Source organism: Schistocerca serialis, chromosome 11, assembly GCF_023864345.2.
Source record: "Schistocerca serialis cubense isolate TAMUIC-IGC-003099 chromosome 11, iqSchSeri2.2, whole genome shotgun sequence".
Lineage (NCBI taxonomy): Eukaryota > Metazoa > Arthropoda > Insecta > Orthoptera > Acrididae > Schistocerca > Schistocerca serialis.
This window is the reverse complement of record NC_064648.1, coordinates 121,032,089-121,049,448: the sequence shown is the minus strand read 5'-3', so window position 1 is coordinate 121,049,448 and position 17,360 is coordinate 121,032,089. Positions and strand designations below refer to the sequence as shown.

Genomic DNA, 17,360 nt, shown 5'->3' with positions numbered 1-17,360 from the left:
GGAACTTGCCTAGTACGGCAGTGCGCATCCCCCGCATCATTCCCCTACACTCTGTCAAGAAGCGTGGGACATCATCATCATCATCATCATCATCATCATCATCGATTAGGAACAGCAGATGGGTTTTGACAGTTCCTTGAGGAACACCACATATCACTTGTTTTACTTGATGGCTTTCCATCAATTACTAGGGACTGTGGCCTTCCTGAGAGGAAATCACAAACCCAGACAAATAATTGAGATGAAACTCCACAGGCATGGAAATTGACCCGAGGTCTTGTGAGAGAAAGCATTCTGTAAATCTAGAAATATGGAATGAATTTGAGATCTTCTGTTAATAGCACTCTTTACTTCGTGTGAATAAAGAGCTAATTATGTCTGAAAAGAACAATATTTTCTAACCTTGCGCTGACTGTGTTACTAGACAGTGTTCTTCGAGGTAATTTATCAAATTCCTAAAGCAATACAACGCAATTCTCAGAGATTCGAAAAATCCTATTTGAAGATTAGAACATGTCTGATTACGGTTAAGTACATAACATTTCCAACTAATTAACATAATTGGCAGTAGCTGAGTTTGTAGTGTAAGACTCTAGCAGTCGTATAGCATCTGGTTTTAATCTCATTAGTGGCCACTTTTTTTTACTTCTATTTAAATCTATATTTGTTAACAAACAAAATGGGAAATAATATACACTAAATCATAATTTTTTATTAAAAATCACATCTTTTATTTTTGATTATGCATGAAAATGCTTGGATTCACAATAAATGAAAATCTGGAACAAAAATGAGAATCATCAAATAGAACATGAACTGCTTCTTATGTTTCTAGAGACTGAACAGTATTATTGAGTTATATATATTTTCACTTCACAATAAGATATTTTGCACCTCTGTATCAAATTCTACTTTACTGTCATATTACCAGTAATAAAAAATAAAAACTTACTTATAAAAAAATTAGGATTCAGTATGCAATAATCTATCACATGATGGAAGATTCAACAGATATATCCAACAGCAGATTGAGCAAGGGAGGGCAGGTTGGGGATTTTCTCTGCCCAGGGACTGGGTGTTTGTGTTCTCATCCTTTTTCCTTTTTTCATCATCATCATCATCATCATCATCATCATCATCATCATCATCAACATCAACCATGACAGTGGGTAGACTAGACTGTGTAAAAAAAGTGGACTGTGTAAAAATTGGGACTTTGTACGGGCACTGATGACCATGCAGTTGAGCGCCCCTCAAACCAATCATCATAATCATCATAATCATCAGCCATCATGGTACCAATAACAGTTTATGACAGGGAGTGTTGGAGACACACAAAAAGAAACAAAGACACACTTGGACACTTAGAAATGGAACACTTGAGAGGAGCACACAGAATTTCCCGATTTAACCATGGAAGAAGTGAGGAAATTAGAGATAGGATGTAGACCATTATAGTATTACTAACAGAATATAAGAAAGTCAGGTAGGATGGTTAGGTCATGTTATAAGAATGGGATAAGACAGATGGCTGAAGTGAGTTCTTTAGCTCTCAGAGTCAAGCCAAGTCCGTAGATTCCACGGGTTGCACTCCCTTCCAAAAGTGCCAAGCCCGTATTTTCTACGAGCCAGGGTATTTTATTGATTAAAAAGTGCAGCTTCTTGTTTTTGCACCTCTGACTATCGATATATGATGTTTACACTGTTATTTGTTAGTTGCATGGATAGATGATGTGAATCTGCATCTTGTTTTTGTGGTATTTTGTTCGTTATGAATCACTGTTTTTGTTTGCAGTTAGAGTACATTATTAGTATTCTGTGTGAGAGAAATGGTGTGCTGTGGTTTATATAATGAAGAAATCTCCGATTTGCTGAATCTGGGAGACACTGTTGATGCTCTAGATAGTGAAAATGATTTGGACGACACAAGTGTCTTTAAAGGCAACTGCAGTACAATGTGTTCTGGTAAAGCATTGTAAAATGGTGGCAGAAATTTTTTTTTGTGCTCCTACTAGGCGTATCAAATAAATTTTGGTTATGCTGTTCATTTCAGATCAAGAAAGTGACAGTAACTTATTTCATTGCCAATCTTGCCAACAGCTCCAAATTGCCAAAATGGACCTGTAAGCTGACTGACAAAGACACATTTCCTGCAACATTTCCACCCACGAGCAAAAAATATGCCTCCCAAGTACTTTATGTTTGTTCTTCAAAATCAAAGAAAGGAAGTGGGAAAGCATCCTGCAAGGCGACACGTTATCAGTGCAAACAGTGCTGTATGGTGTTATGTATGGAAACCTGTTTTAAAATATTGCAGAAGAAAATACTGGATAAATGTAAAAAGTGCTATTGTATGTAAATACAAAATTCATCACTGATCATTAGGTATTTATGAACTCATTTACTCTACTTATACGAATGTATAACACTCTTAATTTTATAAAAACAATGTCACATATAATAATACAATTTGTCCATGTTATATCAGACAGGATTTTATTCATAGTTGTATATTAAATAAGACAAAATGGGCTTCAAATAGTGTTAATTTTGAATTTGTATGTTCCATACTTCCAAAGCATAAATTTCTGAACATAGCTATAATTGCCTGGATTCTGCAGACATCAACAAGTATTGTAACGGTGCTGAGAGTGTTAATGGCAACCTCCTGAAAGAAACGTGAGGAAGACTGTGAAATAGGCTGCTACACGGTATCCAAGAAATAAAGGAGAGAAGAGGAATGGAAGAGGATGAGGAAGAATGCTGATATAAAGATGTCTGGCGACAGACATGCGGATTGCAGCAACAGCTATAGGACCTGCATGACAAAGACAAATAATCACCACACATTTATACCCAGATACATCACCAGTTAATTCCCATTTTCATTTGTTAGCAAATATGCAACTGAAATAAAAGTAAAAATAATTACTCAACATTAGTGAGATTCGAACTAGTGACTATAAAATTACCAGACTTTTACACTATTGATTCAGCTACTGCTGATAACAACGACACTTTTTCAAGTCTCTTTGAGAATTTTATTGTACTGCTTTAGGAAACTGATGTACGGATGCCAAGGTTCCAATCCTATAAATTTGTAAAAGATTAAGAGGGCCAGGCCTTAACGTTCCCTTGTCAGTGCTGTGTGAGTAACACTTGAAGTTCATTAGTGGTTTTTTTTATGATTTCATGATGCCTTCAGCTGCCATTAGTTTACTGGTTGTTGTTGTTGTTGCCGAGCATTCTGCAAAAATATAGCATCAACTGAAGAACGTTTATAGTGACACAGTAACAAATGAGATATGGTGTGAACCACTCAACAACAAACAAAAAATATGTGTGTGACGAAACACGACCCAGACACCTGTACACAGTCACATATAATTTGAAGAACTGTGTGGGGATCAAAATAGTGTAAGACGCTACTTCATCAAACTCTAGTAGTTCCTGGGTAGGAATAATGACGACATTGATATTGTGCAGAAGAATGCAGAGAACTGGCTTAGTGGACTGGGTGCAGTCACCTGCAACATGGGGAGTCTAAAGTTCATGGTCACATGCAGCAAATGCTTAAATAATGGAAGGGACTGTGTAGAGAAATAAAGTAAGCTTTCATTTTGTACAGGTAAGTGACATAGTTTCTGTTTATGAACTATGTTTCTCGAATTTATTCAAGCCTAACAGTTGTTACTTTCTGGATTATCCTTGTAATGTCCGCCGCCGGTAGCTGCTGAGTGGTCAGTGCGAAAATGTCAATCCTAAGGGCCCAGGTTCGATTCCCTGCTGGGTTGGAGATTTTCTCCACTCAGGGACTGGGTGCTGTGTTGTCCTAATCAGCACCATTTCATCCTCATTGATGCACAAGTCGCTGAAGTGGCATCAAATCTAAAGACTTGCACCTAGCGAACCGTCTACCCGACAGGAGGCCCTAGCTACACGACATTTATTTTTATCCTTGTAATACTAATTTTACAACTGTCATTTTCATACACTGCAGTACTCAAACTGAGTAAGCTTCTCACACTATCTTTCAGGTTGATTTCAAGATACCACAGTGTGAAGATCCTATATGTCTGTTCAAACTGACAAAACCACCATTCCCAGAATGTGTTTGTACTGTAGACAGAGGAATATAATTGCATAAGCTTCTGTGGCCAGAGTCAGTTGACATAAAAGTTTTCCGAGTATCGTACCAAGTCATTATGTAAACATCTGTTCTGGAGAAACGAATGTTTTGGCCACACTTCTTCTGGAGACCTATAAGTTGGTTTTTAAAAAAAAATGGCATTTATGATGCCCAGAAAACTGAAATATGTTTGTCTCATGGCTGTTGTTGTGTAATGGAAATGTTGCTGTTTATAACGTAATTTTCACATCACAGAAACCTGTCAGCAAGAGAAGTTCAGCTCCATCAGAATTTAGATAGCCTCACAATATTTCCATTACTAGGAACCTGAAAATTCAGTACCCATTTTTGGCAAAGTTCACAGTAATTTACGCAAAATTTGGGTCTAAATTTTGTTTGTTTGTAAGTGATTAGACCCAAACCTTTGAAAGTTTATTATGCTATGTGTCTGAAGACAAATTGTTAAAGCACAGAAATCTCCTTTTCTTCTTCTGTAAAGAATTTGGGGATGATTCTGGACCATCACCTAGACTGGACTGAACACACAACTACAGTCTGTAAGAAGGTATCAGCATCATTTCATTCACTACAGCAGTCGAGCTTAAAAACAAACTTGTAGAGGCACTTATAATCCCCATCAACCTAGTCTTCAAGGACTTTCCTATGAGAGCTCAACGTCGGCTTTAACTGGCGATGAATGCTAGTGTGCAATACATTTGTTATGTACGCTGTTTCAACAGTCCTGTCTATAAACAATTATCGTGCTACATGCTGATAAGTGAAGAGAACACCATACCCTGTGTTAGCTATATCACAATCTCAGTCATTGTACTCCTTCCTATTTATCTTCAACCCTTACATCACTATCTGAAAAATGCAGCAGAAATACTCATTCTGAACAAAGCAAAATTCTGTACTACTACTACTACTACTACTACTACTACTACACAACACTGCTATGCTCTGTAAATCACATTCTGTATCAGAAATCTGACTTTGGAGCAATCTTCCTCAAAAGATTAGAGAAATTAAAACCATTTCAAACTTCAAAAGAGAGCTAATGGCCCACCTTCTTTGCAATAGCTATCCCTTCTTGCAGCTTGCTCTTGTCAACCCTCCCTCACTTAATCACCATTTAAAATATATGCTATAAAAGTAGTACTGTCAACTACAGAGTTTTGTCTTTAAACTTATTAAAATACCACACATTTGACAATAAGTTTTACGACACAGTAGAGAGCTACTACTTCTAAATCATCCATCTTAAACGGTGATCAAGTGGATGAGACACATGTGTACATGACAGCACCAGTGGCTCCCACACTGGGTACAGATAATATGTGATTCTGTGTAATATATCTTCTGAAGATGATCGTTTTAAAACCGTCGGAACCATGGTCAAGGTTTAATAAATTTGTATTTTGCAACTGGCTGGCTGTTATTTCCAATACATTGAAAATAAATAATGCTCAGAAACAGACTGTTAAAAAAGCTGTTTTTTTGTTTTGCAAAAACTTTGACAGCCAGCCTACACATGTGTTTCATGTTTCTGGAAAAGCAAAACTGACATTCGGTCACAGGAATCACTGATACCTTCTGGAGTTGTGCCGGTCGCTTCTGGTGTTGTGATGGCCATAATCAAACTCTGTGGTGGAACACTATTAGTCTTTAAACCCATTTCAAAATAAGACAACTATGAGCAATGCACAACATAAAGCGTTCCATAAAAGCTATAGGAGAATTGCTTGCCGAAGCTGGCAGTGTCATAAATGAGGTAGTTCGGGCCCAGATTCTCCCAGTATTGGCCCAACCATACTTCAAAACACCAGCCACCTGAAACTTCCATGTCAAATTGTCTGCACAGTACCAACATTTTAACTTTAACTAACAGACAATATCATATTTTTCTGTTGTAAAGCTCTACATTGCATTATGGACTGAGTATTTTGTACAAACCATTAAACTTCCACAACTGACTGAGTACTAGAGCATACGGTACACTGGTACGTTGTTGCATCATGCACTTTTTATTTTGCAAACATGTTTTTACACACATTATCTTTGCAAAGTGAGCTTCATGACATGATGTGAAGTACCAGTAAAAGAGAATTGGTTACAGTTTGATATTTATATGCAGAAAATGAAGTTATTTCCAAATTTCTCTGGTAAAACTGTTCATATGGATATAATTTGCTTCGAATTTGCATTTACTAGGTAATTTTGCATTTTAACATTTTGAAGTAAAATTCAAATCTGTACCAAATTCAAATTTTTCAGGTGTAGTATATTAGAACAAAGAATAATGTGTGTGTGTGTGTGTGTGTGTGTGTGTGTGTGTGTGTGTTATTGGGGGAGGGGGGGGGGGGGCCTCATGGGCGTGCGCAGTGACATAAAGAACAACTGAATAAAAGCACTAACAATCACCACCTGAGACAGGCAGCTGACTGACCACCAAACGCATTGAACCTCCAGTGAGCACACATATGTATAAAGTGAGACGTTCACTTGTACCATTCCCCTGTTTTACAACTGTGAGCCTGTACCTATTCCTTCATTATTGCTTCAGCTAACAGTGATAAGTTGTGTTATCATATGTCCAAGAGAGCAGCAGTAATATAAAATAATTAGTGGGGTACAGGAGGGAAAAAAATGTATGTCCATGCAAAAAAATGACCCAGATTCTGAGCTAGCAGCACAATCCCACACAAAGTGGCAGTTATCTACGAGATAATTAGCAATCAAATAAGCGGTTGGCAGGGATCTGACACAACTGTACTGTTTAATTCTTTTGAGTAGTTCTTTACTGCGGGATAACACCCATACGCGGCAACAGAATGACATAATGAAAGTTTTTTTTATTATTGTTTTATTAAGCAGTGATTTGGCTCTTACAACTTAAGTTTATCTTATCGCTGTTTTATTAAACTGTGATTCTGCATACAAAGTGGGCCGCGTGCCCGCTCATGTTATGATAAATGGTGCATCCACTAAAGGGTTAAGACAGGCCCTTAAATGTTAAAATATGCTCCTTATCAACTGAGGAAGGAGTTTTGATTCCTCACAAAACTTTAAAACCCGTGCTATACTATTCCGATCATCAGTTAAAATAGGGAGTCTCCAGCCAAAAACCATTTAATGGCCATTTATCAGCATTCAAATAACATTCATTTAAAGTATGGTATATTCGGTTGCCACAGGTGTCATATTATAGAGGCTCTTTATGACATTGGGGGGAATTGTGGCTGAAGTGGCAGTGTGCTATACAAATATTTTCAGGTATTTTTATTTTGTCTGAGTGACTGGAGAGAAGTATGCCACAGCAACACAGTTTGTTTAACTGTCACAAGTTTGTTCTCTCTAATTTCCAGCCACTCTACTTATCACATCCTACCACTGTCCTCCTGACCTGTGACATAAGCTGCCCACAAATTAGTGGACTTTAGCAACGGGCCACAGATATTCTCGATCAATTGCAAACACTTGCAGTCCCCACCTCTGCATTAATGGAGATATGATCTTCAAGCCTGTCTGCTACAGTTCTCAGAACCGACGGCTCCTCTTCAGTAGTTGGGTAAGCACATGCAGTTGTGACGAGTCACATTCAGAAATTCCATGAGTTTTCATCTGGTTTTCAAATGACAACAAGTTTTAGTTGCATACAGTATGAGGAAGGAATGGACCAATGCCTGCATGGAAAAAAACTTATACAACTGTACTATGAAGGACCTTGTTTATGGGAATTGACCCATGAACATTACATGAACCAGAATATAAAAAGTAGGGCTTACAGGGAGACTGCTGAAAATTTCTAGATTATATTTGAACTTTGTAATAAAAATTAAGCTACATAATTTGTGATCAAATTTCAAAAATTACCTCAGAGGGGTGGAAACCTCTGAAAGAAGTTGTGTAAGGAAAGAATAAATTGTATAAACTGATAAAACTCCACTCAATTGCTACGTCTGTTTCCTACACAACAAGGAACCCAACAGAATGGCACCTCTTTGCCCTTGTGACGAGAAACTGGTTGTCCTGAAAGTTGCGGACAAGACCATCTGCTGGGGGTAGTGCAGTTATTATGAACAGATTTGTGAAGTCTCTGAATGGGTTCACCTTGTACTTAAAAAGCACCAACTGAGCACAAAGGGATGGCAGTAAAATGGTGAACGACACTCTACCCTCCCATTCATTCAGACAATGAATTACAGAGAGAAACACATTTCACAGCACTAGGAATTGAATGCTTGTTTTGATGCTTAAAAAAAAACCTCAAGAAGCATTTATAAGAAGAGGAACGGTACCCAGAGTGGAACACAAGCGTAATATGTAGGAAATCGTCCACACGACCTGTCACTGAAGATGCCCTGCAGAGAATAAAGGCGAAACGCGTATGGCACGAAAATTGTGTTTCATTCAGTTGCAGTCAGATGATCCAAAAAGTAAAAATTATTAATCTACTGTAATACTACCACATTGCCAAATCGCATTAGTGTGACTACCGGCCAAAAGCCTGAATAACCATTTTTGCGGAGCAGACTGCTGCAAGACATGCTAGTAGAGAGTCAATAAGGTTCTGGAAGGTACCAACAGGGATGTGGAGCCAGCTGACTCTTGCTCAGTGGCCACCTCTGCTACATTTCTCAGTTGCGGATCCATGACGCGAACAGAGATTTTTGATTGGGTTTCAATCCAGGGAGTTTTTTGGCCAGGGAAGTATGGTAAACTCATCTTGGTGCTCTTCAAACCACATACGTACACTGTGAGCTGCGTAACACATCACATTGTCCCACTGATAGATGTTACCAAGCCGAGGGATAACATACTGCATCTAGAGATGAACACGGTCCCCAAGGATAGAGGCATACTTGTGTTGATCCACTGTGACTTCCAGAGAATGATGAGACCATCCAGGGATTGCCACAAAAACATTCTCCAGACCATAACGCTTCTTCGTCTGGCCTGGACCCTTCCACCAATTTTTGCAGGGGATGCTGGGGGAATACTGACAGACCCCAGTGCTATATTAACTAAATGGAGGACGTATTTTGAGCATCAATTAAATGTACACCAGGAAGCAGGAAATGAGCAGGCGTACGAAATACATACAGCAGAACCCCAGATACCTGAGCCAACGTTAAAGGAAGTAAGAGATGCAATCAACAAATTGAAAAACTATAAAGCAACAGGATCAGATTGCATAACTGCAGAATTAGTTAAAAATGGGGGACAGAAATTGGTGGAAGTAGTTCACAAAGTGACAACTAAAGTATGGAAGTCAGAGATGATACCTGAAGAGTGGCAGGAGTCGATTCTGATCCCAATTTTTAAGAAAGGTGACAAAATGGATTGTAGTAATTATAGAGGGATATTGCTATTACCAGTATGTTCCAAAAATTTCTCAAATATTCTGCTAAGCAGGATTACACCACATGCAGATGAAATTGTGGGGGATTACCAAGCCGGCTTTCGGAGGAACAGATCAACTATAGACCAAATATTCACCCTGCGTCAAATTTTGGAAAAGAAATAGGAATACAATAAACCAGTTCATAATCTTTTCATAGATTTTACAAAAGCATACGATTCAGTATTGCAGTCAAAATTGTACAGAATTCTTTTGGAACTTGGAATACCAAAGAAGTATGTTAGACTTATAGAAGCGAGTTTGAAAAACACAAAAGGTAGAGTACGCGTGGGGAAATTGGTGTCAGAAGAATTTGTAATAAAGAACAGATTTAAGCAGGGAGATGCCCTGTCTCCGCTACTTTTTAATTTACTCCTAGAATATATTGTGCGAATGGCAGCAGATAATTCAGAGGGTGTGGAGCTAAATGGAAATATTAAGATAGCAGGGTATGCAGATGATCTAAACATCATTAGCGATAGAAAAGAATCTGTAACAGCAAATGCGAATGCGTTAATCGAGTCTAGTGAAGATGTAGGTCTAAGGATAAGTGAAGACAAAACTAAATACCTGGTTACTACTAGAATGCCAGCAGCAGTAGATCAGGAAATGTTAAGAGTTGGAGACATGCAGTTTGAAAAAGTGAACACATTTAAGTATCTAGGCGTGGACATCACTTCGAGAAATGAGATTGAATCCAAACTGAAGGAGAGATTACGGGCGGGAAATGCGTGCTACTTCTCACTAAATAGATTATTTTCATCATGGATATTGTCTAGGAATTTAAAGATTAGAATATACAAAACTATTATCCTACCAGTTATGCTGTACGGGTGTGAGACTTGGTCTCTCACTGTGCAAAATGAAAAGCCCTTTCGAGTATTTGAAAACAAAATTTTGAGGAAAATTTTTGGAGCAAAAGGGGATGACATTAGCGGAGAGTGGCAAAAACTGCACAACGAAGAGGTTCACGAACTCTATTCGAGCCGTGACATAATCAGTATTACTAAATCACGTCGGCTGTGATGGGTGGGTCACGTAGCTCGAATGGATGAGGGCAGGGCAGCGCGCAGAGTACTGGTAGGGCACCTAGAAGGAAAGCGTCCTGTGGGGAGACCGAGGCGTGGGTGGGAGCACAATTTGAAGGCCGATTTGAGGAGGCTAGGTATTGAAGGTGAATGGAAGGACATAGCCCAAGACAGGGACAGATGGCGAAAATACGTTGCTGCGGTAATGGACTCTCGAGTCCGGTATGACCAGTGAGTAAGTAAGTAATTTTCCTTTAAGATGTTTCACCCCTTAGGCATGAACTGCCATCTGACTGATGGAGCATAGAATGCTATTCATCTGGAAAGACCACCTGCCATTACTCAGTGGATGCCCAGTTCAGTAATGACATGGAAATTCCAGCCTTCATTGCCAATGAACAGCAGTCAGCATGGGTGCAAGAACCAGGTGCCTGTTGCAGGGGGGCATGTTCAATGAACAGTCACTGAGAAGACACTGTTGGTGGAACCTCAGTTCATCTGAGTTGTCAGCTCGCCAACAATTGCACATTTATTCACCCATACGCATCTCCGCAGCTGTCTTCACCCCTCATCTATGGCTTAAGGTGCAACAGGGTTTACTCGGCGCCAGTTTTCAATATCGCCATTTTGCCACGCACAGAGTACTTTCATCACCGACGGATGCAAACAATTTACACTCTTAGCTGTTTTGGAAATGCCTGCACCCTTGGCCTGAAAGACAACCGTCATCCCTTTTCGACATCAGATAAATTGCTAGGTTGCCACATTACAACAACGATTGCACTGTTTTCTGCATCCCCCGACATGCTTTATATGTCCTCCACTGCTAGTGCTGCCACCTGCTGCCTATGAGTGGCTATTGCATGCTCAAACTGACAATAGGTGGTGGTCACAGTAATATAAAACATGGCATCTAATATTGTGACCAAAATACTCTAAAATTACATAGCACTACATTTGAAATTTTTACATGATATTCTAATGAACATTCGGACAGACATAGACCATACATCTTTGTAGTATATACAATATAGAAATATACAGGGTGTTACAAAAAGGTACGGGCAAACTTTCAGGAAACATTCCTCACACACAAAAAAAAGAAAATATGTTATGTGGACATGTGTGCGGAAATGCTTACTTTCCATGTTAGAGCTCATTTTATTACTTCTCTTCAAATCACATTAATCATGGAATGGAAACACACAGCAACAGAAAGTACGAGCGTGACTGCAAACACTTTGTTACAGGAAATGTTAAAAATGTCCTCCGTTAGCGAGGATACACGCATCCACCCTCCGTCGTATGGAATCCCTGATGCAGCCCTGGAGAATGGCGTATTGTATCACAGCCGTCCACAATACGAGCACAAAGAGTCTCTACGAGAGCTTTCAAATTCCGCCATAACAGTAAGTCAAGAACGTTGAGGTCAGGAAAGCGGGGAGGCCATGGAATTGGTCCGCCTCTACCAATCCATCGGTCACCGAATCTGTTGTTGAGAAGCGTATGAACACTTCGACTGAAATGATGCTAGTACTGTAAAGCAATGAGTCGCATGTCAACACAAGCACCGAAGTCAACAACACCTTCCTTCAATTGGGCCAACTGGCGGTGAATCGAGGAAGTACAGTACATACAGATGAAACTAAAATGAGCTCTAACATGGAAATTAAGCATTTCCGGACACATGTCCACATAACATCTTTTCTTTATTTGTGTGTGAGGAATGTTTCCTGAAAGTTTGGCCGTACCATTTTGTAACACCCTGCATACATAATATGTAGAGAAGAAATGATGTTACCAAAGTCTCAAAAAGTTCTTGACCAGTTCATTTCAAATTTTTTACTCAGTACGCTAATAAACATTTGGGCAGACACAGGCTATATTTTTTTTAATACATATAATGTAGGAATACATATGTAATAAACAAAAGGCAAGTGTTCTGCCATAAATCTCAAAAGTTCTTAGATTGAAAATTATTCCAGTAAAGCAGTTTTGATCTCATACAAATTATTTGTTCCGTTCAGCATCCAATCTTAGAGGATCACTTCACTCCTTGGTGACAGCAGGAGATAGTGGCCTGAAACATTGTTCTTCACTTCTCTCCAGAGCAGCCTGCTCCGTGCCACTAGCTGTCACCAAGGACTGAAGACGTCTCACCGAATGAAATAAATAATTTGTATGTAATCAAGACAGCTTTTATTGAAATAATTTCATTATAGTTTAATCAAGTACTGCTTTTTCCATCGACAATGCTCCAAAAAATTCTGTCTTCGATTTACTTCAGATTTTGACACTATGCTCTAATGAAGATTTGGGCAGACATAGGCAATATATTTTTAATGTGTATAATATACAGGGTGTTACAAAAAGGCGCGGCCAAACTTTCAGGAAACATTCCTCACACACAAATAAAGGAAAGATGTTATGTGGACATGTGTCCGGAAACGCTTAATTTCCACATTAGAGCTCATTTTAGTTTCGTCAATATGTTCTTCCACCTACGCTCAATGGAGCACGTTATCATGATTTCATACGGGACACTCTACCTGCGCTGCTAGAACAAGTACGACACAACATGTGGTTCGTGCACGATGGAGCTCCTGCACATTTCATTTCAGTCGAAGTGTTCGTACGCTTCTCAACAACAGATTCGGTGACCAATGGATTGGTAGAGGCGGACCAATTCCGTGGCCTCCACGCTCTCCTGACCTCAACCATCTTGACTTTCATTTATGGGGGTATTTGAAAGCCCTTGTCTACGCAACCCCGGTACCAAATGTAGATACTCTTCGTGCTCGTATTGTGGACGGCTGTGATACAATACCCCTTTCTCCACGGATGCATCAGGGATTCAGTGCGACGGAGGGTGGATGGATGTATCCTCGCTAACAGAGGACATTTTGAACATTTCCTGTAACAAAGTGTTTGAAGTCACGCTGGTACGTTCTGTTGCTGTGTGTTTCCATTCCATGATTAATGTGATTCGAAGAGAAGTAATAAAATGAGCTCTAACATGGAAAGAAAGCGTTTCCGCACACATGTCCACATAACATATTTTCTTTCTTTGTGTGTGAGGAATGTTTCCTGAAAGTTTGGCCGCACTTTTTTGTAACACCCTGTATAAATAGATATGTAATACACAGAGAGGAAACACTGTTACCAGATATTTCAAAGAGTACTTAACCAATTTACTTTAAATTTGTAGACGATACACTAACAAACATTGAAGTGACATACACTGAATACTTTTTTTAAGTTATAATGTACAGCTTTTCATTTAAAGTCAACTGCAAGAAAAACAAAGCTGTGCTGTGAAAACTTGCAGTTCGTTTTCTTTCTTGCAGTCAGTTTTAACTATGACTGCAAGTCATGTAAACCATGAGAAACTGTTTCATGTATATTCTTTCCCCTTAAATAAATTTCGAACTAAAATCATATACACAACAGTTGTTCCCACCTTTGCCATCAGTTTTACAGAAAAAGTGTATTTTGGCTTACTGACCTATGCTTAAAATACTACTACGGAATCTGAATCGTCCGAAGCCTTGTAATCATACCCATTTGCAGCGCTACTCGAATCCTCTCTAGTGTCGAACTGACGGCCTTTCAACTTGAGTTCAATTTTGGGGATAGCGCGAAGTCACAAGGTGCCAAATCTGGCGAGTACGGTGGGTGGAGTACAAACGTCATGTTGTTTTTTGCCAAAAAGGTCCTGGTGAGCAAAGACATGTGACAGGTTGCGTCGTCGTGATGCAGCAGCCAATTCCCTTGACGTCAAAGTTCGGGCCGTCGTCACCGCACATTTCCACGGAGCCATCGCAAAAGGTCATAGTAGTACGCGGAATTCACTGTTTGGTTGGGTGGGACGAATTCTTTGTGTGTAATTCCCTTGGTACCAAAGAAAAAAATGATCATGCTCTTCGCTTTGATCTTCACCTGTCTCGTTTTTTTGGGTCTTGGAGATGAAGGTCCGCTGTTCTGTTCACAGACCCATCCTAAAATCGCCACACATCAGAGTATTATGGAAATCGCTCTGGACACAACACACATCCTCCCAGCTGAATGCCACTCTGCACACTGACTCATCAGATGTGCAGCTCTCACCATCTAGCGGTGCAAAGACCTACTTCTCCTACTTTCCTGATGGCAGCACCAGTCCTGAAAATTTTGGATTCCATCTCATATGTGATCAAAAGTATCCAGACACCCCCAAAAAACATACGCTTTTCAAGTTAGGTGCATTGTGATGCTACCCACTGCCAAGTAGGTCGAGTGGCTGCTCATAAACCACACATCATACCGGTAAATGCCAAACAACGCCTTGCTTGGTGTACGGAGCATTAACATTGGGCACCTGAACACTGGAAAAATGTTGTATGGAGTGACGAATCATGGTACACAATGTGGTGATCTGACAGCAGGGTGTATGTATGGATAACGCTCAGTGAATCATCTGCCAGCATGTGAAGTGCAAACAGTAAAATACAGAGGCGGTGGTTTTATGGTGTGGTCACATTTTACATGGAGGGGGCTTGCACACCCCTTGTTGTTTTGCATGGCACTATCACAGCACAGGCCTACGTGCCTTCTTGCTTCCCACTGCTGAAGAGTGATTTGGAGATGGTGACTGCATCTTTCAAAATCATCGAGCACCTGTTCATAATGCATGGCCTTTGGCAGAAAGGTTACAAAACAATAACATCGCTGTAATTTGACTGCCTGCACAAAGTCCTGACCCGAATCCCATAGAACATCTCTGGAATATTTTGGAATGCCGACTTCATGCGAGGCCTCACTGACTGACATCGATACCTCTCCTCAGTGTAGCACTTCGTGAAGAATGGGCTGCCATTCCCCAAGAAACCCAGCACCTGACTGAATGTATGGATGCGAGAGTGGAAGCTGTCATCAAGACTAAGGGTGGGCCAACACCATACTGAATTCCAGCATTACTGATGGAGGGTACCACAAACTTATAAGTCATTTTCAGCCAGGTGTCTGGATACTTTTTGATCACATAGTCTATGATCGAAACTTCTTTACCATTCATTTTAAGGGATGTCAATTTTCAATCGCAGTTTCATTTGCAATTACAATAAATTATGCTCAAGATGACAGATGGGGGGGGGGGGGGGGGGGGGGGGGGGGGAGGAAATGTAAATGAAGGTGGGAGGAGGAGATGGCCAGAGGGGGAGGGGAGGCAGAGATGTGCAGAGAGAGTTGGGGAAACAGCTTAGGATGTATATCCAATTCACATACATATTTAGCAATTGCAAAGCATTGATGCGTTTGCTAGTATTCAATATTTTCAGGTTCAGGACTCTACTTACACATCAACATCTGTTTTAAAAAAGTATGTTGTGAGTAAAAGTCAACAAAAATTAATGAAAAATATATTTTTTTAAATATTTTTTGTGGTGTTCATAAAGTAACCTGCCTCCCCTCCCCCCCCCCCCCCCCCCCCCTCTTGGTGGTACATATTGCTGAAAGTGCCATGGTATGCATTGCTATGAGTATACTACAAGAAAGTTAAATGTTCTGGATCCTACTAACACATGAGCACCTCTTTAAAAAATGTTGTTACTGTTAAATCAATAACAATTAATGAATTTTGTTTTTTAAATTTTTTTAAGGACTGTGGCATAATGTGGCCCTGTCCCCTCCATCTGTTGGTAATGCGTGTTGTGGAAATTGTGTTGATATTGCTGGGGATAAGTCTCTCTAATCTTTTGAATCTTTTTATCGTCGTTTGTGTGACTGCAAATTGATGTACTGGTGACACCATCCCCCCCCCCCCCCCCCCCCCGCCCCCCCCCCCCCAAAGCATTGTCATCTGTCTGAAATTGTGTTACAGTAATCATTACCTTTCTAGTTTCACAATACATTATCAGTTGGAAGTATTCACCAGCTTTTCAGATTTGAAACAGCTCATATTAGCTGTTAATTTGTAATTAGGTTAGTATTGGAATTTTTTTTTTTTTGCAAATTCCACTTTCCTACTGGCACAGTTTTGCACTTTTGTTTCTAAGAAGAGGTAAGTACTCGCTCCAAGTGAGGACTCATGATTCCTGAACTATTATAAATTAGTGAAAATTTTCAGTTGTCCATGTTGTGAACTACGTAATTTCAACTTAGCACCGAGTACAAGTGGGACCAATTAGTTAAAAATGTAGATTTAGTGCTTCAGTTATATGCTTGACAAATAATTAAAGTAATTAAATATAACCATCCAGTTTGTGCAGTCTGGTTCCCCAGACCTCGACAGATACACAAAATGAAGAACTCCATGACAGGTGAGAAAATTACTGACAAAAATCAAATAATCTGTGGCTCTCCACACGACACACACATACCTCCTCTTTCTTAATGTTGAGAGGATCCTGCTCAAGAACAAAATCCTCAGCAAATGGAGCAACCTAGAACAAATAACATAAATCATCAGATCATACTGGAAGAAAAAAGCTTTATCACGTTTATGCATATAACAACAAACGCACTCAATAATGACAAAAAATGAATTTAACTCTCACAAGAGAATAAGTTGGAGCTAGATTTGAGGAACTGTGTGTGTTCAGTGAATTCAGCAACATTTGTAATAGCATCAACACCCTATTACATTTGAGGTCTCTGAAAATATTCCGATTTCAGTGATAAATACCATGAATATCTACCGAAATACTTCTTGAAATACGTTAATGAAAGTATTCCTTGATTCATATTCACTAATAAAGGACATTTTGGTGCGATAGGCCACCACTGCATCATTATACAGCATTATCAGAACAGTCTGAAAAGC

At 39.6% G+C, this 17,360-nt stretch overlaps 1 protein-coding gene across 1 annotated transcript in view; it reads right to left on the bottom strand.

Moving 5' to 3' along the window:
* Positions 1-17,360, bottom strand: part of LOC126426520 (uncharacterized) — a 204,948-nt gene that overhangs the window by 128,210 nt on the left and 59,378 nt on the right. The window contains exon 4 of the mRNA XM_050088425.1: positions 16,918-16,980. Coding sequence (XP_049944382.1) covers positions 16,918-16,980 — 63 coding nt within the window. The remainder of the gene's footprint in view (positions 1-16,917; positions 16,981-17,360) is intronic.